This window comes from Canis lupus, chromosome 35, assembly GCF_048164855.1.
Source record: "Canis lupus baileyi chromosome 35, mCanLup2.hap1, whole genome shotgun sequence".
Lineage (NCBI taxonomy): Eukaryota > Metazoa > Chordata > Mammalia > Carnivora > Canidae > Canis > Canis lupus.
The window spans coordinates 6,217,145-6,243,783 of record NC_132872.1 but is presented as its reverse complement, the minus strand read 5'-3'; the positions used below and the strand labels follow the sequence as shown (position 1 = coordinate 6,243,783).

Below are 26,639 nucleotides of genomic sequence, written 5' to 3'. Positions count from 1 at the left end.
CTGTAGGTGCATTGTATCTATAGGTTCTCTGCGAGGTCAAATGCTATTCTAGAGGTAAAAGGCCAGAGCAGAGGGAGCCATTGATATAATTAGATCTTCAAGGCATTTCAGGTTAACTTGACTAGTAAATTATGACTATTTATTTGTTTTGTATTCAAAGTTATAACCAAACTAGGTCAGAAGGAGTAATGCTTTTTGAAAGAATAACTTTTTTTGAAAGCTTAATCATTAATGCCACAGTCAGAAATGAAGCTGGACTCTTCTTTGGTTAAAGGTTGGTGGGGGAGAGTAGTGATGAGTGAAAAGATACGGTCAAAGTCTGAGGTAGAGTTTGCTCTGAGTTTGTTCATCTACAAATTACTCAAATAAATAATGTAAGAATCTTGCAAAGCATAGAGTTATAGGTTGTCTCTCATATTCTCAAATAAAATAATTCTCTTGTTTTCTGATCTCCTTGTTGATTTAGCCCTCATTTTTCTTATAGCTCTCTGGTGATTCTTTTTCTTTTCACTAACAAATGGAGGGGCATCATACTCTTTTGTTCTTCTTTTACTCCACTGACTTACTGCATAAAATGCATCTATCATCATCATACCTGTTCTTGTTCTTCCTCTGATAAGGGCTAAATATTCTATTCTGGAGTCATTTGGGATTCTATCTACTAAGTATTAAGGAAAATCATGTTTGCAATAATACCTAGAAAGTAACTAGTTCATGGGGTACCTGAGTGGCTTAGTCAGTTAGTGTCATGATCTTAGGGTCATGGGATCAAGCCCTGCATAGGGTTCTGTGCTCAGCACAGAGTCTGCTTGAGATTCTCTCTCCCTCTACCCCTTCCCCCAACTTGTATGCATGCATGCTCTCTAAATAAATTAATATAATTTAATATTTTTAAAGGAAAGTATCTGTTTCATAATTTTTGCTCAAATTGAATTTTATTTATTAATGAATTCATCTTGAAGTGATGAAAACACAAGGAATGAATTTAGTAAAGAAGAATGATTCGCAAATGTACATCACCATAACTTTTCTCTCATTTTCTTTAGCTCCATCTCTTTAACTTTTTATAGGATATTTCTAGTTGAACTTCATTATGTTGAAAACCAAAATCAGTATCCTTTCTGTCTTTGCAAATTCCATTTTGTGATGACTTTCCCTTCTCATTGCATTTCAATTCCCCTATATTCCTACATTTCTATTTCCATACCCTCCACTCCTGAATAATGACCACAGGCATTACTGACACAAATCTCCCATCTCTCATGACAGTTAAAATTCCAGACCTGCCTCATGTCTTTGGACAAATTACTCAAACTCTTGGGAGATTAGTTCCTATAAAGTGGGAATTGTGCTAAGAATTAGAGACAGATAGAGATGATAGATATATTATTGTTGGCTAGAATAGATGTTCAATAAATGGCAGCTACTGTGACCCTGAAATCAGGTCTTTTTTTTTTCTGAAATCGGTTTTTAAATATATACTTGAGGCATTCTTAGCTGTTTTACACTCTTGCAATTCCCTAGCACTATCTTGCCCCATCTTGTGATATGTTATTCTTACTTCCTCATGCTTGACCTTTTACTTAATCATTATTTTGAACTAGTCTTGGAGACCCAGCCCTTTCTTTCCCTATAGCTTTGTGCTTTGCTTTGGGCCAGGCAGTTACTGAAAGCTGACACGCATAGGGTTAAACCTAGTCCACTCCCAGTGTCCGGTTTTACAGTAGGCTGGCAGCTGTCCCAACTGCCTACCAAAGCCAAATGCTTGAGGAGAGCAAGAGTAAGGAGCCAGCTATGAATCCTTTCCAGAAAAATGAATCCAAGGAAACTCTTTTTTCACCTGTCTCCACTGAAGAGGTACCATCCCGACCCCTCAGCCTTCCAAAGACGCCACCTCCGGTGAGTCCCCAGATTCAGTTCTGCTTCTGACAGGAACAGAATTGTTCTTTTGGTTCTACTTCTTGGCCTCTGGAGCGTCAGGCTGAGCTGTATTAGGGTATCAAAAACTATTCTCACTTGGAGTTAGAATTAACCTGAAAACCAAATCTAAACAGAAGTTTCCTTTACTTAGGAGAAGCAGCAGGAAGAGTAGTTAGGAGTTCTTCAGTTGGGATCCAGGACTTTGCTGTATCTCATTGTATATTCTGAGTTTCTCTGGGGTGAAAAAAAAGAAGCAATTTGAATATCCAGGGAAACTTGGCAAGCATTCTTGCCTGGAGAACTGTGTGTGATTGTTCTTTCTTCACCAATATAAAAACTCAGCCCTTAGTTCCCCCTGTATTCAGAATCTTATGCTGGACACCAAAGTTTTAGAATACATCCAATTTCTGTTATGATGTGTGCCAGTTTATAGTGGAGGACAGGACAGAGAAACAAAGAATAGTAATGTTGGTATTATATAGTTGTTAAACACTTCCAAATTCACGATGTCATTAAATCTTCGTATCAAAATCCTGTAAGTGGAGAGAATATAGCAATAATAGTCAATATTTGCTGAGTTCTTACTATGGGCCAAGTGGTAGTAGAATTCTCATTTCTTTGGAATAACAGAATTGAACATAAAGACAGGTTTAGTGGCATGGCCAGCGTCAGTATGTTAATACAGCCGTTGCCAGTAGTAAAGTGTGTTAATTAAACTCCAGGTTATATAATTCTCAAACTGTGATCTGGGAAGGTGAGAAGCCAGTTTATTGTGTCTTTCAAATAAGTTAATATATTAACATGTATTAATATTTAGGAGGATTCTTCATATCTATCTGTAAGGTAAAAAATGAAAATAATTTATTACTTTATTATTTATTTAGTTAATTATATATCTTCTGGTCCTAAACAATTTAAGGCTGCTTACAAAGATGCATATATTTCTTATGAAATAAGAGGCAATATACATTTCATGATGAGATTTGACTGTCCCAAGTACAGATATCCATCCCCACCTCAGATAGCTATCTTAGGTAGGGATCTGAAATAAGCATAACATTCATTATATGCTGACTGATATGGTACATGCTATAGCATAGTCCTTTTAATGTCCAATAAGATTAAAAAGAAAATGTTACAGAATGTCTTTCATAGGAAGAGTGGACATTTAATGTTACATGATTTAAGAACTCTCTGCCCAAGTTTAAGATGATCAATCAGCTTACTTTTAGGAATCTAATTGGGTTCTGAGGCTGGCTCTAGTAGGCTCTGAATGGGAAGCTTATCATATTGCCAGGATTCCTCTCAGCATGATGAATAGGGCAGGTGGGGACAAGAGAGGTTAGTTCAGAACAGTAGAGCTAAGGAGGTTATTGACCTGTAAATGTAACTGCTTGGACAGCAAATGCTCCATAGGCTGATTCTTTGTTCTTTTCTTAGAAATAAGTATGATTTTTCATTATCCTGCCCAGAGCCCCAGGCTTTTCAGTTAGTAGTTGTAGGAAGATGAGCAGGTCCTTGTGTCTAGGATCAAGGAAATGTCTGAGCACTTCCATATCAAATAAATGAAGAGCAAAGGAATATTCAGAATAGCTTCTATCACTCCCAAGTCAGCAACGCAAGCACTTTCAGTGTGCTAATAGCTGTTTCATGAGGAGTCGGAGCCATTGCTTCACATTACCTATCATGGTGATTTAAAATAAATAAAATTTTCTGTTTAGAGCAATCTAAACAAAAAGGGAGTAGGAAAGCAATCTAAAAAGGGGGTAGGAAAGCTCATGCTTGAACCATTGTCTTTTTGTTTCATAGAAAATCTGTGGCTCCAACTATCCACTGAGCATTGCCTTCATTGTGGTAAATGAATTCTGTGAGCGCTTTTCCTATTATGGCATGAAAGGTAATTTTCAAGGTCTGCCTTTACTCCACTCATCCTCATCCACATCCCAAAGAATGCAGTCTTCGTTATGCACTTATTTCCCTTGTCCACCCTTCTCACCTTCATTCAAATTGGTCTTTTCCTTTGGCCAGCACTGCCAATAAATACCTCATGGGATTTCACCTAATAACTCATACAAGCCAAAAAACAGACAGACCTAACAGAAACCAGAACACAGTCTGTAATAATAAAAATGTGAAAACTTCCATTTTCGCATTTATTTCTCAAGTCTATGAACTATATCATTGTTGGGAGGGAGAAGGTAGGGACATTGGAAGCACCATATGATCTTTGTGATTGGCTTAAATGCTGCTATGTTTGCATATGAACTGAAGGGAGAAGGATTGCATTTGTGCAGGAAGCATAGCCCCATTCTCTCTCATAGTTCCCATGGGCCTGCTGCTACTGCCTGGCAGTCACTCCTCAGTCACTTCACTAATATGAGTGTTGAAGCTCGAGATCACCTTCAAAGACAAGAGATGAAATGCACTTCTGCATAAATCACTTTAATGCATCTATCTTTTTTTTTGTTTTCCCTATTCCACCTCAGCTGTGCTGACCCTGTATTTCCTGTATTTCCTGCACTGGAGCGAAGATACTTCCACATCTATATACCATGCCTTCAGCAGCCTCTGTTATTTCACTCCCATCCTGGGAGCAGCCATTGCTGACTCATGGCTGGGAAAATTCAAGTAAGGAAGATGGGTGGGTACATGGCAGATGCATTGTACAGAGATTTTGCCACTTCTAACCTCTTGCTTCCAAACAAGAAGATACTTACATCATCTATGACAAATAAGCATCTCTCTAAGACTAACAACACAGAAAGACTATTTCTCTTCATTATCAGTTTTTCCAATTTTTTACACCCTTTCCAGTCCGGAATTGTTTTTATTTTTATTTTTCCTAAATCTGATTTTAATCTTCCATTCTGTAGTTTAAGATCAATTCTTGTTTTGATCTCAGGGATGATAAATTTCTTACCCACGGGGAAATTTATAATTTTAGAGACCTCAATGTAGTTAGTTATTTTAAATACTCTCCATCTCTTCTCTGGATTAAGTCATCCTTTAGTATAGTCTTAGGAGTTCCTCTTCTCAGCTGTTTTACTGTTTCTTTTTTTTTTTTTTTAAATTTTTATTTATTTATGATAGTCACAGAGAGAGAGAGAGAGGCGCAGAGACACAGGCAGAGGGAGAAGCAGGCTCCATGCACCAGGAGCCCGACGTGGGATTCGATCCCGGGTCTCCAGGATCGCGCCCTGGGCCAAAGGCAGGCGCCAAACCTCTGCGCCACCCAGGGATCCCTGTTTTACTGTTTCTTATCTCTAGCCTCTTTCTGTGTTTTCCTTCTTAAGAATATAATAAATATTTTCATGAGTTAGGCTGATGGTCTATTCAGTTCCATATCTTTTAAGTCTCTCAAAATAGCACCAAGAGACATTTATGGGATAATGTTTTAGTTGTCTCCTATAGTATTATTCTCATAGGCTAAAGATGGATCTTGGCTATCCATCACCAAATTATTTCCTATAGTCTTGTCATCTGTGGATTTGTTTTAATTAGTATTTCACAAAGTGCATTTTGTTGAAATTGGTTGATAGGATACAGTGAGTGTAACATAGGAAGATAAAGCTCTCATGGTCAAGTAAGTTTTGAAAATACTGGGCTGCATAAAGTTAAAAAGATTTCTTTACTGCATGACTTCTTAAATAGACTTTAACATGCTAATAAACATGGTACGATCTGTAAGAGAAGGTTATGGTATGTAGTGATTCCTATAATTATTGACCATGGAATAGTTTTTCAGAATATTTTGTGGACCTAGTGTTCCAAGGAATCCTCTTTAGTAAACCTTGGTTTATATTTGCTTGGGATATATATATATATTCATTGTTCTAAAGTGTTTAATCAGCATTTAATTAATATATAGCTACAACCATACCACAGTAGTAAACACAGTTTCTTGACTTGAGAGAAGGGTGGTGGGAAGGTGTCTAAGATTTGCGTGTCATCCTTGCTCAGGGGCCATGCTGATCTCTGTATCATCCCAATTTTAGTATATGTGCTGCCGAAGCGAGCATGGAAGGTGTCTAAGATTTATGTTTGCTATTATAGGATGACCAAGTCCATCCAGATAGGAGATTGACACTATATGAAGAATAAAAAGTGTAAGCCAGGGTCTTTATTCAATAAATAAATTTTATAGAATAAAAGACTCTCATACATGACATAGTACTTTCATTCATTTTTAAAAAGACTTTCTTCAAAATTGAAGCATACTGAGAGGCTTAACTGCATGCTAGAATACTATTTTTTATGTCAAGTTGCTTTTAAAAAGAGCCAGATGTTTTTAGTAATAATCTCTAGTGTGGTTTTATACCCTGTAGCCCATGCCTATGGATTCAGGCTTACAATCATTCTCTTAAATGTGTTTATTGCCAAATATGCTTTTGGATGTCATCTCTACAACTCTCTTTTCTTTCTCTGAGTAGGTCTAGAGCATGTCCTTTCCATCTCCTCCTTTTTTTTTTTTTTTTTGTCTCATCAGAGCTGACCCTTTTCATGCTAGGTCTCTTTCTCTGCCATCATTTCACATACTCTTTCTCAGTTCCTAAGCTCTAATTAACCGTGGCTTTGGTGGTGAAATAAAACTTAAAACTTCCTCCTCTTGACTTTCCTTTGTCACATTAACCTGTCTACAATAAAACTAAAGGAACAGTAGGCCATAAGTTAAACAGTAGAAGCTCTAGACCTAACCCTAATACTAATTAATTAGAACATCACTTTACTTATTTATTTTTTTCTTTTTAAGAGAGAATGAGAGAGAGAGAGAGAGAGAGCCAGAGAGAAAGCACCTGAGCAGGGAGGGGCAGAGGGAGGAGAGAGGGAAACTCTAAGCATGCTCCACATTCAGCTCTGACATGGCACAGGTCTCCATTCCACATGTCCAAGATCACAACCTGAGCTGAAATCAAGAGTCAAATGCTCAACCAACCTGGCCACCCGGGCACCCCAAGAATGTCACTTTAGGAATGTCCTTTCTAGACTTCACATTCCTCATTTGCAATTGGAAGATTGGTCAAGTCTATCCAGAAGGGTTCTATTTCCTATGCTTAGCATTTCAATGACCTCCTTTCAAATGCAGAATGTCCCAACTATCTTGACTTCTTTCTCTTTCTGTTAAAGTTAAAGTTTCCTGCCATTAGCTTCCTCTCTTATATTCTTCCTATCTTAGACTAATTCCCTGAGCTTTTCACCTAAAAGGTTGCTTAGACTCTACTACTCTAACTCACACTCCTTTTTTTCTCTCTGATGATCTACCAGAAATCATCGTGTTTGGGTTCATGATAGCTGGCCTTTTCTCAATCTCTCTCTCTTTTTTTTTTTTAAGATTATTTATTTATTTATTCATGAGAGACACACAGAGAGAGGCAGAGACAGGCTGAAGGAGAATCAGACTCCCTGCAGGGAGCCCTATGCAGGACTCGATCCCAGGACCCCAGGATCATGCCCTGAGTCAAAAGCAGATGCTCAACCACCGAGCCACCCAGGTGCCCCTCAATCCTTTTTATTCCCATTCTACTTATTCTTTTTGTTCCAACAAAGAAAACTTTTCTCTAGAAGATGCTACAAGGCCTTTTGGGAAAGCCTGCCCCCTCCCTCTGATGTTAATTGCCTTAATCAATTAATGCCTTAGATTAGTCACTCAACCTCTGATATCCTACTTGCCATTATAAACCCCCTAAAGTCCCTTCCCTGGAGAGCCAACCTAGAGAGATTAGGCATTTAGAACAAGAAAGCCACAACTTGAGACTGTTGGCATCTCCAGCCTCTCTCTGATACCTTCATTTCATTCTTTATATCCCAGCATATAACACTTTAAAATCACAGATGTAAACCATATAATTTCCAAAGTTCCTTCTAGTACTACTACTTATACTACTTATTCTACGTATATATAAAGAGAATGCTGATGTAGTAATGCACATAAGGAATATATTGTATATGTGGTATAATGGCATATTTCAATGTGTAAATCTCTATATATGTTCTTCCTGGAATTCCTCACTGTTCTACTTCCTATTTGCCATTCATATTTTTTGGGCAAATAATACAGCAAGAAGTTCCTGCTTAGTTATCTCTGGGCAGTCTATTCATAGTCTCTGACTCCTTTTTTACCCTTGGGAACTTGAATATGAGGTAACTGTGGTGGGGATTACAATTAACCCAAGTGTTCAAGTGACCAGGCTAAACCTGAGAGCCCTTTATCTTTCTATATATCCCAGTGGTTGGGCTTAGAGAAAGTTCTTTGTGTTAGCCATCCCTTTTTCCTGTTTATCTGGAGGTTTTTCTAGACCTCTATTGGTTCCTAGAGTCAAAGACATTCTTTGATAAAAACACCTCAGGTCAAAGTATCTTGTTGTCCTAGTTCTCCTAGTTTAAAAAAATCATTGGCTGCAAATCCATCATGTGGATACTGTGTATGTGTGGGGGTAAGTGAGGGACAGGTCAAAAATGAAAAAGGAGCTTGACGGGAATACCCATTACCTCTAACACTACAGGGTAAAGAGTTGCTCTCTCTTTTTCTGGTCTGTTTACTTCATTGACCATTACTATTTCTATGTACATTTCTCAGGCAGTTCTTTCCTCCTCCACCCCTTCCTCCTCCTACTCCATTTATCCTGGCATTGAGATCAGTATGAACTCTGAGTCTATTACTCAAGTCTCTCAAATATTTTTTTTTTTTTAGTTTTTATTTAAATTTTTGTTAGTTAACATACAGTACAATATTGGTTTCCAGGGATCCCTGGGTGGCTCAGCAGTTTAGCGCCTGCCTTTGGCCCAGGGCGCAATCCTGGAGTCCCAGGATCGAGTCCCACGTTGGACTCCTGGCTTGGAGCCTGCTTCTCCCTCCTCCTTGTCTCTGCCTCTCTCTCTCTCTCTCTGCCTATCATAAATAAATAAATAAATAAATAAATAAATAAATAAATAAATCTTTTAAAAAAATATATTGGTTTCAGAAGTAGAATTCAGTGATTCATCACTTACTTACAACACCCAGTGCTTATCACAGTGCCCTCTTTAATATCTATCACCCATCCAGCCCATCCCCCACCCACCTCCCTCCAACAAACAGAGTTTGTTCTCTGTCATTAAGAGTCTCTTACAGTTTGTTCCCCGCCCCTTTCCCGTATGTTCATCTGTTTTGTTTCTTAAATTCTACACATGAGTGAAATAGGGTATTTGTCTTTTTCTGACTGACTTATTTCACTTAGCATAATATACTCTAGCTCCATCCAACCCATTGCAAATGGCAAGATCTCATTCTTTTTGGTAGCTGAGTAATATTCCATTGTATATACACACCACATCTTCTTTATCCATTCATCATTTGATGGACATTTGGGCTTTCTCCATAATTTGGCTATTGTTGATACTGCTGCTATAAACATCAGGGTGCATGTACCCCTTCGAATCTGTATTTTGTATCCTTTGTGTAAATACCTCGTAGTGAAATTGTGGGACCATAGGGTAGTTCTATTTTGAACTTGTTGAGGGACCTCCTTACTGTTTTTTAGAGTGGATGCACCAGTTGGCATTCCCACCAACAGTGTTAGAGGGTTTTCCTTTCTCTGCATCCTCGCCAATAACTGTTGTTTCTTGTGTTGTTAATTTTAGTCATTCTGACAGGTGTGAGTTGGTATCTCATTGTGGTTTCAATTTGTATTTCCCTGCTGATGAGTGATGTTGAGCATCTTTTCATGTGTCTGGATGTCTTCTTTGGAAAAAGTGTCTACTCATGTCTTCTGCCCATTTCTTAACTGTTTATAGACTGACTGATTTAACTCTCTCAACAGGACAATCATCTACCTCTCCTTGGTGTATGTGCTTGGCCATGTGGTCAAGTCCTTGGGTGCCTTACCAATAATAGGTGGACAAACAGTACACACGTGAGTAAAATCATGGAATAAACTGAACCACAGTTCTATTGGACAGATAAATGTCTCACACATTCATTACAGGTGATTTTCTGTTTTCTTACCAGAGATGTCCCTTTATTTTCCAACCTGTTGTTTTATTACCAAAGTGGATAGAAAAAAAAGTACTTTATGACCAGTTGGACTCTTTCCTACTTTATCTGTCCTCATTTGTTTTTATTAAACATTTGGAGACTTGTAGAATGCCTAGCTAGTATCCTTTTCATAAAAAATCATATGCTTAAAGACAATTATTAGAATCATATCCCCCATATTTCCTCACCAATTTACATACCCACACATCTGTATGCTAGGATTAAAAAATGTGCATAATATTTCTTTTAATACATCATAGAAGTCCTATTCAAAGCTTAGATTATTTCCATCTATGTGTAGTTCCATATATTCCAGTTGCTCTGTCCCTTTTTACTTAAGCTATTGATGTTTATTGGGCCAGAGGCATTTGATACATTCTGATAGTCAGTTGATTCAGTAAGTAGATAGGATTACAGTTGCTCAAGAAGTAGATCATAGGTATTCATGTTTATAATGTGGCTATATATGTATTTATCCAATGAGTTCAGATTTTTAAATTTTAATAAATATTAGATGCCTCCTTCTCTGTGTTCCATCAAAAATCAGTAACAATTCTTCTATTAATTATAATGAATTTTAACATTTTGTTTTGTGGTTAGTAAGGATATGTGGGATAGGTGTTTATAAGATCCTTCTATTGGTGTATCCCTTCAATTAAGATGAGAATGAGAACCAGTGAATTAACTTTGAAGTTCCTTCAGTATCTGCCTCTGCCTATTGCACCCAAAGGATAAATGGGACTATCCAGGGACAAAACCTTCCTATGCAATCCATACTTTCTAGCAAAGACTCAAGGATCATAAAGATTCTAAGTGTCCCTGGGTCTCTCTGAGGAGTGTAGGTAGATGGAAAGTGCCCACAGAAATTGAAGAAATGTGAAGGGGGTCTTTGCCCTTTTATAACTTTTTTTCTCTTTTATCTCTATATTCAATTTCTGCAGTTGTGTTTAGTATCAATATGGTTAGTATCCTTGCCTCTCCATTTCAGAGTCCTATCATTGGTTGGCCTGAGTCTAATAGCTTTGGGAACAGGAGGTATCAAGCCCTGCGTGGCAGCTTTTGGTGGAGACCAGTTTGAAGAAAAACATGTAAGAATCCTGTTATTTCTGTGATTTCAAGAATGTAGAGCAGGCATTAAAGATGTACCTGGCAGGTAGCTATTTACCAAGATTAAAGTAAGTCACAGGTCAAGAGTTCTGTTCAAAAATAAAAAAAAAAAAAAAAAAAAAAAAAAAGAGTTCTGTTCAGTGGTGGGTACTGGTCATTAATAGAGAGAAACATTGGAACATGTTCAAAGGAAAGTGACCAGGGTGCTGAATGGACTGAAACACATCTTATGAAGAAAGGTTGAAGGAATTAGGAATTCAGCCTGGATAAGATAAGAATTAAAGAAAATATTATAGCTATCTATAGATATTGGAAGGATGTCAGTAATTAAACCAGAACTAGTGGGTGAAAGCTATAAGAAGTGTTTTCCTCAATGGAAGGAAAATTTCAAATAGAGTTTAAAGTAGTGAGTTTACTCTCACTTCAGGTATTTTAAAAGAAACTTAGTAGGTGCTTCGGGAATGGGAGGTGATGAGCAGTGTAGGTAGGATCACGTAAGCATCTCTGGCTGAGATCCCATGAAAAGGGAAAATGATCATTCAGAATAAAACAGAATGAGATTTTATAGATGAACTTGTCTGGATGATCATTCCCTCTTTCCTAAATATTTTCCACTATTAGTTGGGTGGGTGGGTGGGTGGGACCAGTATGAATAAGCTAAAAATGGGCCCAAATGAGGAAGCTGTCAGAAGTAAGCAAGGCAAATAGTCTATTCTTAAATAGGCAACATTTCTGGCTTCCTCTCTTAGCCCTCAGTTTTCTTTTTTGCCTGTCTTCATGTATTATTCCCTCATCTATAGCTATGTCTCATATTTCTGGTTTTTCTCTCTCTGTTCTTTCTCTGTGTCCTGCTTCTTGTGTTTCTCCTACCCTTCAGACCATTTGAGCTATTATTTTATATTATTTATCTGTCCGGGGTACCATAGATCATAATTGCTTGCTGACTGGAGAAATACCGACCTTTGGCAGCCTTTGGGATTCTATGCACAATGAACTGTACAAATAGGTGAGTGGAATAGGTTTAAAAGGGGACCAGAAGAGGAAGCAAACACACTATGAATACTACATTAGGGAAGGACAGATTATGCTATTGTGTCAGGAAAAGACCGGTGGTGCCAGAATGAGGCATAATGAATAAAGCATCAGCAACTTTATTTTAAAGTTGCTTCATTTGGTAACTGCTGCACAAAGGCATTTCAGTAATAAGACAAATCCACCTCCAAGTTTCCACTAACCACTTCTAAGCCCACGGATTTCCTTTCATATTCTCTGGCAGACTTCCCATAAGCACTAGGGGAACTACCTTGCTTAATCAACAACTTAATCTACTGTCCTGTGTTCTAGTGCGATTCTTACCACACATTCCACAACATCTATTACTTAACCCAGTTAATCATTCACTTAACTAATTCAGTCTAAAAATATGTTGAGTCTGTAATATATGTCAGGTGCTATGCTAGGTAGTGGGGATTACAGAAATGAGTAAGATATGATTTCTGCTTTAAAGGAACTTTCAGCCTGCTGAAGGAAACAGACATTTAATGCAAAGAATCAGTATTAGAATAGACAAGTGGCTTAGTGTATAGGATGATCATTTTTGCCTAGGAGGGGTATAAGAGTGTTAAAATGTTGGTACGGGGGTTTGAAAAATGAGTAAATGTTTGATTTATGTCTTAAAATATCAGATATGATTTTCAGATATCATGGAGACAATATCTGAATCTATTTCTGTGTATGTACCTCCAGCTTAGTCTGAATATGGGGTGGATATGAAGCTAGAAGACACATTGCGCTGATGATTTGTCCTGTTTTTTTTTCAGGCAGAGGAACGGACTAGATACTTCTCAGTCTTCTACCTCTCCATCAATGCAGGGAGCTTGATTTCTACATTTATCACACCCATGCTGAGAGGTTAGGATCTTTTCTGAGGGACCTTGTATAAGGTTTTCCTTTAGCCAGTCAAAAATCTTTTCAGGGCTTCCTGATGTCTATCTTCTCCTTTTACAAGGGCTTAAAAATCTGAAGGGATTTTTTTAAAAGGATTTATTTATTTATTTATGATAGACGTAGAAAGAGAGGCAGAGACACAGTAGGAGGGAGAAGCAGGCCATGCTAGGAGCCCGACGCAGGACTCGATCTCAGGACTCTAGGATTGCACTCTGGGCCAAAGGCAGGTGCTAAACCGCTGAGCCACCCAGGGATCCCCGGGAATTTTTTTTTTTAATCTTGATTTGTCTGCCTCAAAAGAAGGATTATGGATTAGGTGATGAGAAGAAAGAGGATGGCTCTGCCTAGGACCTCACAAACCTGAGCTTGTAGAATAGAAAATCAAAGACTCAAGATTCAGAGTAATTTTTTTTTTTTTTTTTTTTTTTTTAGGAGATGTGCAGTGTTTTGGGGAAGACTGCTATGCATTGGCTTTTGGCGTTCCAGGATTACTTATGGTGATAGCTCTTGGTAAGTGCACTGGGACAGGGAAAATTAATAACCACTGATGCCTGCTACATCAGAAATACCATGCAAGCACTTTACACAAACCATTTTATTCAATCCTCACACTAACCCTATTAGGTAAATATTATTGTAGGAACTTTCTCTAGATAAATTAACTGAATGAAGTCAGAAACTTTAGAAAGCAGGGAATAAAGGAAAGAAAAGGAAGGAAGGAAGGAAGGAAGGAAGGAAGGAAGGAAGGAAGGAAGGAAGGAAGGAAGGAAGGAAGGAGAAGAGAGGAGAAAAGAAAAGAAAAAGGAAGGGAAGGGATGGGGAAAAAAAAGAAAAGAGAAAAGAAAAGAAAAAGATACCCAAGGTTATATAACTAGGAATTTCCTGGAGATCTTTTTAAAAAGACTGATCTCTGTCCCCCATATGAGAGCAGTTAAGTCAGTATCTCTGCACATTGGGGCCTAGGTATCTATAATTTTTAAAATATCTAGATGATTTTAATGTGTATTCAAGGTTTAGATCCACTGCTCTACACTACTATATGTAAGGAAGCAAGGAAGGTAAATGAATCCTTTCTCTCAAACTAGCTTATTTATCTGGTAATTAGAAGGCATTTTAAATTCTTCTAAAGTAGCTTCTAGGTTTAGCTGTTTCTGCTCTGCTGGCAAGGAGTTTTCTCTTGATCAAAGAGAATAAAGTGGATTGGATAAGTAGGTGGAAACTGGTGCAGCTTAGATCAAGTGCATTCTCTTTACCACTGACAACTCAGTAATGGAAGAGTTGCTTAGTTTACACAGTCTAAAGGGAATCTTGGACGTGATTGTTCCTAATCATTGACCTGGAAACCTGTTCTCACTCTGAACCTTTGAGTGATACACCCCCCATCCCCCCCACCCCCCCACCCCTCCACCCCTCCACCCTGGAAGATATCCAGTCCAAGCACATAAAGAGCTCAATAGAGGAAGAAAGAAGGCAGAAACTCAATGTTCAGTCCTGATTATTTTCTAACCAGGGGGTGGTTAATAGTAATAGTCAGATTCTAATTCTAATTTCAAGTTAGTTTATGTGTTATTCCAGGAGAGCTGTGATAATACATTCCTTGCTTCCTTCTTCTGTTAAAGCCAAACATTTTCCCAAATATTGTCCAGGTTTTCCACTTATTAGTGCTATGTCTCCTCTGGATCATGGCATAATAGTAATATTAACATATTGGAGTAATTATGAAGATCAAAAGAATAAAGTGAAATGTTTTATAAATTATGAAATGTTAAATAAGTACTGTTTGCTGTCCGTACTCAGCAGTTCAGTTTCCTGGGTACCAATAAATAACTCAATTCTCTGGCCTTTCATTATAATTTAATTAATTTATTTTTTCATTCACTGATTCAACACACACTTATTTAATGAACTTTTATGTGTCAGATCCTTTGCTATCTATTGGAGTCACACTGGTGAATTAGAGAGCCACAGAGCTTATGCTTTGAAAAAACTAACATAGTCCAGCAGGAAAAAGGAGACAGACATAGTAGAAATTTACAATATAGTCAATGTCACAACTGGGGAAGTATAGAGAAAGCTATGGGATCACATGGAAGGGATGTCTGACTACAACTCTGAATGTAGATCAGGGGCAGCCCTGGTGGCGCAGCGGTTTAGCGCCGCCTGCAGCCTGGGGTGTGATCCTGGGGACCCGGCATTGAGTCCCACATCAGGGTCCCTGCATGGAGTTTGCTTTTCCCTCTGCCTGTGTCTCTGCCTCTCTCTCTCTGTCTTTCTCTCTCTGTGTCTCTATGAATAAATAAACAAAATCTTAAAAAAAAAAAAAAAAAGATCAGAAAAAGTTTGCCTAAAGAAATGGTATCTAAGGTGAGACCTAAAGGATTAGCAGCAATTAATCAAAGAAGACAGAATATCTGTAGGACAAGGAGGTGAGACATAATTGTGACATATCTGAAGGCATTAAAGGAATTCAGACTGCCCCAGGTATAAATGAAAAAGATAAAGAGGAGAAACTTAACAGAAATGAAGATAATGAAGAGCCTTTTAAATCATTAAGGAATTAGAACTTTATCTGGAGAATAGAGTAGGAAGCTACAAAAGGATTCTGAATAAAGAAGTGATTGTTAGATCACAGTCCCTGACTGTAATGTGGAAAAAGAATTGGTTAAAGGTGAGGCAAGGATATTATTTATCTTGATTACTGAATTTTTGGCATTCTTTAAGATTTTGTGCTCAGGGTAAGTGATTCACTCAGCTCAGACTAGTATCAGCCCTGGTAGAATTGACAAAACTTGATGATTGGATGAAGTGATGGAGAAAATAAGTCAACACTGAATGTAGGTTTCTGACTTGAACAACTAGGTAGTAGTGGGATCATCATACTAATGAATTTAGTTTTGGACATGTTACATATTAGATGTCCTTGAAACATCTAATTGGAGTTATCAGTTATCTGGAAATACAGTTTTAGAGCTCAGAAGAAATATTTGGACTACAGGTAAAGATCTAGAGCTATTAGTGTATGGATAGCAATTAAGCCATGATAATAGATGAAAGGGTGATGGGCACTGGGGGGGGGCACTTGACGGGATGAGCACTGGGTATAATACTATATGTTGGCAAATCGAACTCCAATAAAAATATACAAAAGAAAAAAATAGATGAAATAACTAAAAGATAATAAGATTAAAGTAAAAAGAGGGCTAGAATAGAACTCTGAGGAATACCAGCATTAAAAGATAGGTAAAGAGTAGGGCACCTAGGTGGCTCAGTCAGTTAAACATCCAGCTCTTCATCTCAGGGTTGTGAGTTCAAGCCCCAAATTGGGCTCCACACTGGGCATGGAGACTACTTTAAAAAAAAAAAAAAAAAAGAGATAGGCAAAGAGGAAAAGCCAACAAAGGAAACTAAGAAGGAGTGGCCAAAGTGGTAGCAGTTTTAAGGGAATTGTTCAGGGTTGTGAGTTCAAGCCCCAAATTGGGCTCCACACTGGGCATGGAGACTACTTAAAAAAAAAAAAAAAAAAAAGATAGGCAAAGAGAAAAAGCCAACAAACGAAACTAAGGAGTGGCCAAAGTGGTAGCAGTTTTAAAGGAATTGTTCAGAGTAACAAATGTTACTGAATGGGCAAGTGAGATCAGAGAGAAAAATGCCCATTGAATAGAGCAACAAGAAGGTATAGTTGAACGTCAGTTATGGTAGATTGGTGAAGATCCAAAACTGTTTAGAGTGGGAAGTGAATAAGAGGTGAGAAAGGGAAAATGGTATATATAACTGAATGTGACATGGAGTCAAGAGAGGATGTCAGGCATGCTTGATTATTATTAGGGAGACTCTAGTAGAGAAAGACATTAAAGATGTAAGGAAAAGATAATATAATTAGTACGAAAGCACACATGGCAGGATTACCTTTGTAATGATGAGGAACATCAGAACATCACCTTCAACTAACTGGAGGGAGGAGAGGATAGGTGTGGGGATACAGGAATTAATAGGTTCGGTGGCAGGAAGTTAAGATAATTTCCATTTGATGGCTTCTGTTTCCTTTGTGAAGTGGGAGGCAATGAGGCAATATCCTCTACAGCAAGGAAGAACTAGAAGAGAAACTTAAAGTTCCTACTCTTCTTTAGTTAAGTGGCCTTGATGTTCAAATGTGGTCTTACCCAGTTTATCACCTGGCCTTCCTTTTGTTACCCCACTGTCCCCTACACTATTGAAATTTTTAGCCTCTTTTTAGGATCATTCTTAGTTTCAGGAGCAATCTTTTTTCCCCTCCAGAATCTTCCTCTTGTCTAGATACTTCTTTATCTGCCCACTTGTCTCCCAGGATTAGCATCCTTTCTCTTAACCACTTTTTTTTCTGTCAGCAATAAGAAGGCTGTGGTAGATAAAGGGTAATATTTGGAGAAGCTTTGGAGAAACCAAGAGAATGATTTAAAAAAAAAGTGGTCAAGTGAATATGAGAGGAATAGAGAGTTTAGAAAGTTAAAGTAAGGAAAAGTAAGGGGATGCAGGCATTCTGGTGCATAAAGATACTGGAAAGTGCTACTGGTCACTGACAAAGACATCTTGGTAGACGATCTACTAGAGGGACATGTTGCTGGAGTTGAGAAATCTATTAAGGAGGAAAGTACATCTGGGATGGTACCAAGATAGAGTCTTCCTGCTGATTTTAGTTAATAAACTTGAAAAAAATATATTTACTATTTAATAATTATAAAAATAATATCGTCTAATTTCTGGTCATTTGGAAAAAAGAAAGAAAAATGAGAAAATAAAATTAGCTTATAATTATCTGTGGAGATGTGGTTAAAGAACATGGGGTAGGGATGCCTGGGTGGCTCAGCAGTTGAGCATCTGCCTCCCTGCAAGGAGCCTTCTTCTCCCTCTGCCTATGTCTCTGCCTCTCTATGTCTGTCATGAATAAATAAATAAAGTCTTAAAAAAAAAAAAAGGGATCCCTGGGTGGCGCAGCGGTTTGGCGCCTGCCTTTGGCCCAGGGCACGATCCTGGAGACCCGGAATCGAATCCCACATCGGGCTCCCGGTGCATGGAGCCTGCTTCTCCCTCTGCCTGTGTCTCTGCCTCTCTCTCTCTCTGTGAGACTATCATAAATAAATAAAAATTAAAAAAAAAAAAAAAAAGAACATGGGGTAAGGAAAAGAGAATAAGCTCAAGTACAATAGTACAGAAGAGAATTTTTTTGTAGGAATGATGAATAGTGGTTAGAATGTAGAGTACTTAAGAGAAAATAATGAAGCATAATGTGGGAAATCGTAGATTGAGGTGAGCTCTACAGAGGCCATATCTTTTTTATCTTTAGTACCAGGAGTGCCTAGCACAGTGTATAGTGCAAGAATGGGTGGATGAGATGCTTTATGGTGATTAAGAGCATAAATTTTTGAGTCAGGCAGGCCTCAGGTCAAAAATGCAATTTCTGGCATTTTCTAGCTATGTAATTTGTACAAATTGCCTAATTTCTTTTATCTTCAATTTCTTTAATAAAATGGAGAGAGTAGTACATATTTCTTTTTTCAGGTTAAATCAGTTAATGTATGTAAAATGCTTAACATTTTACATATAATAATAAACTTTAAAGATGGTTAGTGATAATAATAACCATCAGGATAATAATGAAGTTGGGAAGGGCTTTCATGCCAGGAGTTTGGGCTTTTTAGGTAGGTCCTGGAAAGAAGGATTTAATTTGGCATCAGATAAGAGAAGGAAGAAACCAGGGATTGAGAAACTAGTCGGTAGCCATTTTTCTTTTAAAGGTTTTATTTATTTATTCATGAGAGAGAGAGAAAGGCAGAGACACAGGCAGAGGGAGAAGCAGGCTCCATGCAGGGAGCCCCGCGTGGGACTCGATCCGAGGTCTCCAGGATCACATCCCGGGCTGAAGGTGGTGCTTAAACCGCTGAGCCACCCAGGCTGCGCTAGCCATTTTAATAATCCAGGGCAGAGGTTGTGAGGTCCTACACAAGAGTTGTGGCAGTAGTCATGCAAAAGAAGAGCAGACAGGAAATACATTGATGAAAGAATCTCAATGAAAAGTTGATAAAATATCAGATGTAGAGTTAGAGAAGACAGATTTCAGAGATGATTTCTATTTCTGTGATACAACAAAATCTCAACAGATTACTTCCCTTAAGAACTGACCTTTTTAGGGATGCCTGGGTGGCTCAGCAGTTGAGTGTCCGCCTTCAGCTCAGGGCGTGATCCTGGAGACCCAGGATCAAGTCCCACGTTGGGCTCCCTGCATGGAGCCTGCTTCTCCCTCTGCATGTGTCTCTGCCTCTCTCTCTCGGCGTGTCTCTCATGAATAAATAAATCTTTTTTAAAAAAAGAACTGACCATTTTATTCTTCTCTTGGCTTCCATAATTTGTGTAATTCCAAAGTCAGGAAATTTAATCAGTCCCCTCCCATGAAAAGATTTGCCGGTCACTCCTACACTTTGGAAGCCTTTACTTAGCACTGACATACCAAATATGTTAAGCAAGAAGCTAAGAACCTTTTTTGTGTATCAACTGCAGTTGTGTTTACAATGGGAAGCAAAATATACAGAAAACCACCTCCTGAAGGAAACATAGTGACTCAAGTTGTCAAATGTATCTGGGTAAGTCTAAATTGTTTACCTGCCTTTTTCAATCAATGGGAAAGAGATGCTATGCTGAGCATAAAGGCCTTCAAAAATAGGTATTCATTTTTCCCAAAGACCTCTGTTCTACCTCTGTACCTTTTGCCAAACTGAGATTAATCCATCTTCCTCTGTGCCTCTACTCAACCATTAAGTAAATAATAATAATAATGTAACCGTTTTTTTTTTAATTGGCAAATACCTTCTGTAATGTGTATGTGTTATATATGTTGCCAAAAGGACATAAGAATAGATAAAATTATATCTGAAATATTCTGAAATTCAACGTCTGATGAAATCAAAGAGTTGGAGTAAGTTACTTAAAGTATGTGTGTCTGAGGGAAGGGATAATGAATTGGAAAAGGCAGGGGTGGTTTCATTTGTCTCTCCTCTCTCTACCATAGTTTGCTATTTCCAACCGTTTCAACAACCGCTCTGGGGATATTCCAAAGCGACAACACTGGCTGGACTGGGCAGCTGAGAAATACCCTGTAAGTTGGAACTGCAGAAATATCTTATGGTTCCATGGAGATTTTCCTAAGTCCAAACTGATTCCCTTTTGTTCCATTTGACCTCTTCTCTTACTGTTCTAGCACATTTCTACTCTTAGCAAGAAAACCAAGTCTAGCAATTTAGCCTGTTCCTTCTTTTTGCAGAAGCAGCTCATTATGGATGTGAAGGCACTGACCAGGGTACTATTCCTTTATATCCCATTGCCTATGTTCTGGGCTCTTCTGGATCAGCAGGTAAAAGTAGTTATTTTGAAAACTACCCCTTCTTTCAGCCCTTTTTCCCTAACAGGAAAAAGATTTCTAATAATAACATTTGTCTGCTCTAGGGTTCACGATGGACGTTGCAAGCCACCAGGATGAATGGGAATTTGGTGAGAAAAGATTTCCTAGAGAAATTTATTATTTTCTTCATAATAAATAAATTTCCTTTTTTTTTTTAAGGAAAAATTATTTCTTTGTGTTTTTGCCTGAAAACTGACTTAAGATCAGAAGAAAGGTGCCATTAACATCAAGGTACTGAGTAGGCAAAATTTAAAAAGTTACTCTAGAAATAAAAAATAGAATCTTATCTTGAGAAACCAGGACTATAAGGATGGAAAGGTTTAAATGTATACAAGGAAGTACTGAAAAGATAGTAAATGAAGTGATACAGGCTTGGCATAGAGATTGTTTGCTCTCATCTAAGCCTTCCTGGGGCACAGCAGGCACAGGCTTGATTTTGGATCTACTACACATTTAGCCCCATTTTCCGGCAGGGATCATGTAGAGGACCTGGAAGGGCAGTATTTTGTACATGGGTAAGGAATGGGAAAGTTGTAAACAGTATTTTCTGTTTTTCTTTCTTTCTTTTTTTTTTTTTAGATTTTATTTATTTATTCATAGAGACACAGAGAGAGAGGCAGAGACACAGGCAGAGGGAGAAGCAGGCTCCATGCAGGGAGCCGGATGTGGGACTTGATTCAGGGTCTCCAGGATCACGCCCTGGGCTGCAGGCGGCGCTACACCGCTGCACCACCGGGGCTGCCCCAGTATTTTCTGTTTTTCTAATCTCCATTCTTTGGCAAATTCCAAGTTTCATCTCTGCTTTCAATTGTACTGTTTAGATTATTATATTGTTTTTCTACCATCTTAGTTGCGAAGAAGGCAGGGTAGAATGATGCCATTATTTTATCAACCAGTCTATTTGGAGTCTGCCAAATACAAGTTTACTTTTTCCCTTTCTCTTGTCGTCCAGAATTTACTATGGTTGTTCTCTTGTTGACCCCCTGGAGAACAACTTTGGAAACACTATGTATTGGTGGAAGTTTTCATCTTAACCATGTCTGGTATCACACATTACCACCTACAATTGCAGTGACTAAAATTAACAAAACACACTGACTCTATCTATTCTCTCTCAAGAAAAAGAGTATTCTCTCTTAGGCCTCCCTGTCTTTAGCAAATATAGCCTGAAGCCATTCCCAGTCTGTTTCCCCAAATACCCTTAAAAGCACAATGTGGCCCTGAACCAAAGACCTGGTAGATTTTATCTTTTGTGTCTCAACTGCCAAAGAGCAATTTTTTTAAGACAGAGATAGCACAAATGATGGGAAGGGGCAGAGGGAGAAGGACAGAGAGAAACTCAAGCAGGCTCCACACTCATCGCAGGTAACTAGCAGTATTTTTGATCTAAGCTTTACTTGTCTTTAGCCACCATATAATTGTAATTCATTATAATGTTTCAGGGTTTTTTTGTGCTCCAGCCGGACCAGATGCAGGTAGGAGATTTCTCCATACTCATGGGGATATATGGCTTTCCTCATCTATACGTCTATCTGAAGTATTAGGATTACCAACCATAATTGGGTGTTTGTGTCCTTGTATGTTGAGAAGGGTTAAAAGGACAGGGATGAAGATATTCTCCTTCAGCCCCACACTTCTCTTTCACATCCTCTTTTAAGTAAGCAGCTCCTGCCGAACTCCAAGGAGAGTGACTTTTGAGCTCACAGGAAAAGTATAAGCATTGGATTTTTTTTTCCATGTTAAGGTAGGATCTTGGAAATATTGTCTAACAAAGTGTAAAGCTTTGTTGTATGAGTAATGAAGTCAGAATCTCGGTTTATTGGTAACTCCCAGTTCTTTTTTTAACTCTTGTTTAATCACCAATTCTTCCTTCTCTCCTTTTCTCCATGACATTTTCCCTTGGGCTGGGAAACAAGAAAAGTGAAAGTAGGAGGGATGTACTACTAACTGATTGCCAGAAAAAACAATTGAGAATGAAATTGGTTCTGTAGGATATTGATTGATTGATTGATTGATTGATTGATTTTATTCATGAGAGACAGGAAAGAGAGGCAGAGACTTAGACAGAGGGAGAAGTAGACTCCCTATGAGGAGCTTGTTGTGAGATTTGATCCCAGGACCCAGGGATCATGACCTGAGCCAAAGGCAGACACGCTCAACCACCGAGCCACCCAGGCACCCTAGTTCTGTAGGATATTTAGAGGCTGAGGTACTATGCAGGGGAAATTAGAGTCCTGGGTGTAAAGGGACTGAGAGATATGGAATCATTCTGTACTTAGTATGATGAAAGTATGTTTGAATGTTAGAGAGAGTGCACATAAGCAAATGAGAGCATATGCTTACATTCAAGATAGAAAAACACTTATAACTAATCCTTTTTACCATCGTATTACAGGTACTAAATCCTCTTCTGGTTCTTATCTTCATCCCGCTGTTTGACCTTGTCATTTATCGTCTGGTTTCCAAATGTGGAATTAGCTTCTCGTAAGTGCTCACTATGCCTTTGTGGCTCAGATTGACTTAATATTTGCTCAGCTTGATAAGATTCAATGTCAGTACTTTTCTACTTCGTTGATTTGTTTTTGCCTTCTCATGTTTCTGCTTCAATGTATCCAAGTTAATTAAATGCTTATTGGTACTGGAGAATGGGAATTGAATGTAACTAATTCTCATTATGGAGAGTCCAAGCCATTACTACAGATTTAACTGTGTGATGCTGAAGGGGTAAATCTAAGCTTCATGGAAAGTCAAAAGTATGTGAGAATAGGCTCCTAAATCCACTTGCTGCTTTGTTCATGAAATGTTGCCTCTTCAAAGAAGTATAAAGCCTCTGATGACAACTAATCCCCTTAAATCTTTTATTGTCCATGTAAAACAAAGCAAATACGTGGTAAGAGTGAAAATAGAGTTGTCTCTACTGCTTTTCTCCCATTCTAAATAGAAGCACTGGGTGTTGTATGGAACTGTTGAATCACTATATTGTACACCTGAAACTAATATTAAATTATCTTAACTAACCGGAATGTAAAAACTTAAAAAAAAAAATGTTATGCTTTGAAAACTTGACAGAGGAGGGTTTCAAGCCTCCTCTAATTCTTGATTTAATAGCAATTTTTTTGATGGCCATATTAGCATATTCAAATGACCTTTTGTCATTTACTCATTATTTGAGCAGATTATTACTGAGATTAGCACCAACGCCATGCAAATACAACAGCACAAATATTGCCCTGAAGGAGTTCACTGTTTAGTAAAGGAAGTAGAACACATGCAAGGATAATTATTACACAATGTGAAATATATCCAGTGCAGTAAGAAGGGAATTAAAATGTTAGGGAATTATAGAGAAAGAAGAAAGTCTTTCCTGCTGCCAGAGTCAAGAAAGACTTATGAAGGAGAAGAAAATGGGGTAATAACTAATGTATAGTACCTGGCATATGGTAAAGTGTCCAAAAAATCTGGCTGAATTACTATTATTTTCTGGTATGATGACAATGGAAAGAAAGACCATCATAAACAAAAGTTGAGGTAGGAAAATGTTCAGCATGATGAGTAGAGGAAGAAAGGATATATGAAGGGAAGTTCTAGGAAATACTTTGAAAAGTAGCTAGGACCAACTCAGGAAAGGTCTTTAATGGTAGGCTTAGAGGGTTTTGATTTTATCCTTTAGAGTCTAAAGTTTAGACATAATTGTCTCTCCCTTTCCTCTGTAGATCGCTTAGGAAAATGGCTGTTGGTATGATCCTAGCAAGTTTGGCATTTGCAGTTGCAGCGGCTGTAGAGATAAAAATTAATGTGAGTTCAATAAATCTTAAGCTCCATGAGGGCAAGACCATATCTTGTGTTCTCTCTTCTGACTCGTTCAATCTTGATTGCCTGGGACCTAGAACAGTACCTGTTTTGAAGAGGATGCGTCATAACTATCTGTGGTAAATAAGTAGATAAGGGATTGAACAGCAATGTAAAATGAGGCCCACCTCCCACCTGAATGATTCAGAGTATATTGTCAAGGAATTCCCAAACACTAATCCAAGCTCTCATCTCTTTGGGAAGACGGGTTTTTGAATATTTGGTAGATCAAGTAGCCATTATTGGGGAATGAGGTATGAGGTCACAACTGAGTCGAAAATCATGGAGTTTGTCATGTAGTATCTGTGCTTGCTGCACTGAGCTGGTGTTTCCCCCTCCAAACTGCCTTCAGAGTTTTCTAAGCCAAATGGCCTTCAGAGAGAGAAAACTATGTCCTCCTGACCAGATGGACTAGACTGTCAGAGATAGGACTGAGAGATATGTTCTCATTGTATGGGAAAAGTTGTTGGTAATTCTGACATGTGATCTCCGTCCTAAGAAAATGACGCCACCGCAGCCTGGTCCCAAAGAGATTTTCCTGCAAGCCTTGAATCTGGCAGATGAGGAAGTAAAGGTGACAGTACTGGGAGATGAAAACAATATTCTGTTGGAAGAGTCCATCAGATCCTTTCAGGTGAGATATGGACTTGAATAAATTAGAAACACATTCAGATTATGCAACAAGATGACAGCATAATATAGTGGTTAGAAGTATACCCTTGTCAAACAGTCAAACGGTCTCCAGTCCAATTCCTGGTTCCACCATTCCCTAGCTATAAGACTCTGAACAAATTTTATTTTATCTCTAAACCTCAGTTTCAGCCTCTGTAAAATGGCAATAATTTTTATGCCATGAGCTGTTGGAAGGATAACTATTATATGTAAAGAGTTTAGCATAGTGTCAGGGACATTGTAAGGTCTCAGTAGGTTTTAATTTGTATTGTTATTTCAAACTGCCTCCTAATATCACATGCTCTGGAAAGATTTGGCTTGCATATTTTCAGATTACCATACATATTCTGAAATATTTATATTTTTAAAGATTTATTTATTTATATTTTTAAAAGATTTATTTATTTATTTATTTATTTATTTATTTATTTATTTTAGAGAGAGAGAGAGTGTATGAGTGGGAGGGGGAGAGGGAGAGGGAGAGAGAATCTCATGTAGACTCCTTGCCAAGTGCAGACCCTGAGATGGGGCTCAATCTCACAACCTGAGCTAAAACCAAGAGTCAGATGCTTAGCTGATGGTGCCACCCAGTCACCCCTGAAATATTTACTTTAAAATATTATCTTTTAATGATGAAAATAATATATATCTATTGTTGAAAATTGGAGACTATATAGAAAGACATAAAAACCACTTAAAATTCCATCATCCAGAGGTGATCAATTACCACTTTTGTATACATGAATAATTTCTAAAAAGCAGTCACACTCTACATGCTATGTTGAACTTTGATTTTTTTTCTTAACATTGAGTCATAAGTATATTTCTTATGCATAAGACATTAGATAATTTGAGAACATGATTTAATGGATAAATGATATTCCATTTTATGGATATACCATGGTTTATTGAAGTATTTCCTTATAGGTATTTAAGTTTTTATTATTAATATGCATAATCCTATAATAAGCATCCTTACTCATAAATCCTTATGCATGCCTCTGATTACTCTCATATGACATATTCCTAAAAATAGAATTAGTAGGTTAAAGGGTAAAGTTGAAAGTATCTGATTAGCTTACCCATCCTGGGATGCTATGAGATAGTGACAGGGTAGAAAGTGAATGTGACAATTTCTTCATTCTACAGAAGATGCCACACTATGCCCAGCTCCACCTAAAGACAAGAAGCCAGGATTTCCACTTCTACCTAAAATATCACAATATGTCTGTCTATACTAAGCATTCTGTGGAGGAGAAGAACTGGTACAGTCTGATCATTCGAGAAGATGGAAAAAATATTTATAGCATGATGGTAAGTTAAAGAGTAGCTTAGGTTCCAAATTGTTATCTGAGAATATTTTGATCAGCTCATCAATCAATACCTTACCAAAGATATGCTTGATGATCAGATTTTCTGATTATAAGTTCCTTGTCATCAGCTGTAACTGATTTTTACTTTCCTCCATTATAGGTGAAGGATGAAGAAAACAAAACAACCAGTGGGATGACAGCCTTAAGGTTCGGTTGTCAAGGAGACCCAAGGCCACTCTGTTTTGAATACTAGTCTCTTCTGATCTGTGGGGCTTCAGATAAAGCAGCTTTACATTCTACTTGTCTTGTACAGGGATTCTGTCTCCTAAATATCAAGGGCATTGGTGTCAGAAGCATATTCCAGAACAATGAGAGGCAGATAGGCTTGCTT

General features: G+C 38.0%; 1 protein-coding gene and 1 non-coding gene across 3 annotated transcripts in view; one reads left to right on the top strand and one right to left on the bottom strand.

Moving 5' to 3' along the window:
- Window positions 1-1,673: 1,673 nt before the first annotated feature.
- SLC15A2 (solute carrier family 15 member 2) overlaps window positions 1,674-26,639 on the top strand; it is a 36,584-nt gene continuing 11,618 nt past the window's right edge. The window contains exons 1-17 of one of the 2 annotated variants that reach the window (XM_072812523.1): window positions 1,674-1,899; window positions 3,730-3,817; window positions 4,407-4,548; window positions 9,717-9,809; window positions 10,920-11,019; window positions 12,859-12,949; window positions 13,418-13,495; window positions 19,517-19,599; window positions 20,025-20,111; window positions 20,277-20,366; window positions 20,459-20,503; window positions 21,857-21,889; window positions 22,810-22,898; window positions 24,128-24,209; window positions 24,763-24,897; window positions 26,085-26,249; window positions 26,409-26,455. In XM_072812523.1, the coding sequence (XP_072668624.1) occupies window positions 1,762-1,899; window positions 3,730-3,817; window positions 4,407-4,548; window positions 9,717-9,809; window positions 10,920-11,019; window positions 12,859-12,949; window positions 13,418-13,495; window positions 19,517-19,599; window positions 20,025-20,111; window positions 20,277-20,366; window positions 20,459-20,503; window positions 21,857-21,889; window positions 22,810-22,898; window positions 24,128-24,209; window positions 24,763-24,897; window positions 26,085-26,249; window positions 26,409-26,455 (1,586 nt within the window). In that variant the 5' untranslated portion in view covers window positions 1,674-1,761. Of the gene's footprint in view, window positions 1,900-3,729; window positions 3,818-4,406; window positions 4,562-9,716; window positions 9,810-10,919; window positions 11,020-12,858; window positions 12,950-13,417; window positions 13,496-19,516; window positions 19,600-20,024; window positions 20,112-20,276; window positions 20,367-20,458; window positions 20,504-21,856; window positions 21,890-22,809; window positions 22,899-24,127; window positions 24,210-24,762; window positions 24,898-26,084; window positions 26,250-26,408; window positions 26,456-26,639 lie in introns of those variants that run through there. The other variant, XM_072812524.1, reaches the window with a different exon arrangement.
- LOC140625264 (U6 spliceosomal RNA) lies at window positions 5,832-5,939 on the bottom strand. Its single transcript, XR_012024621.1, has one exon. It is a non-coding gene; the product is annotated as a U6 spliceosomal RNA (small nuclear RNA).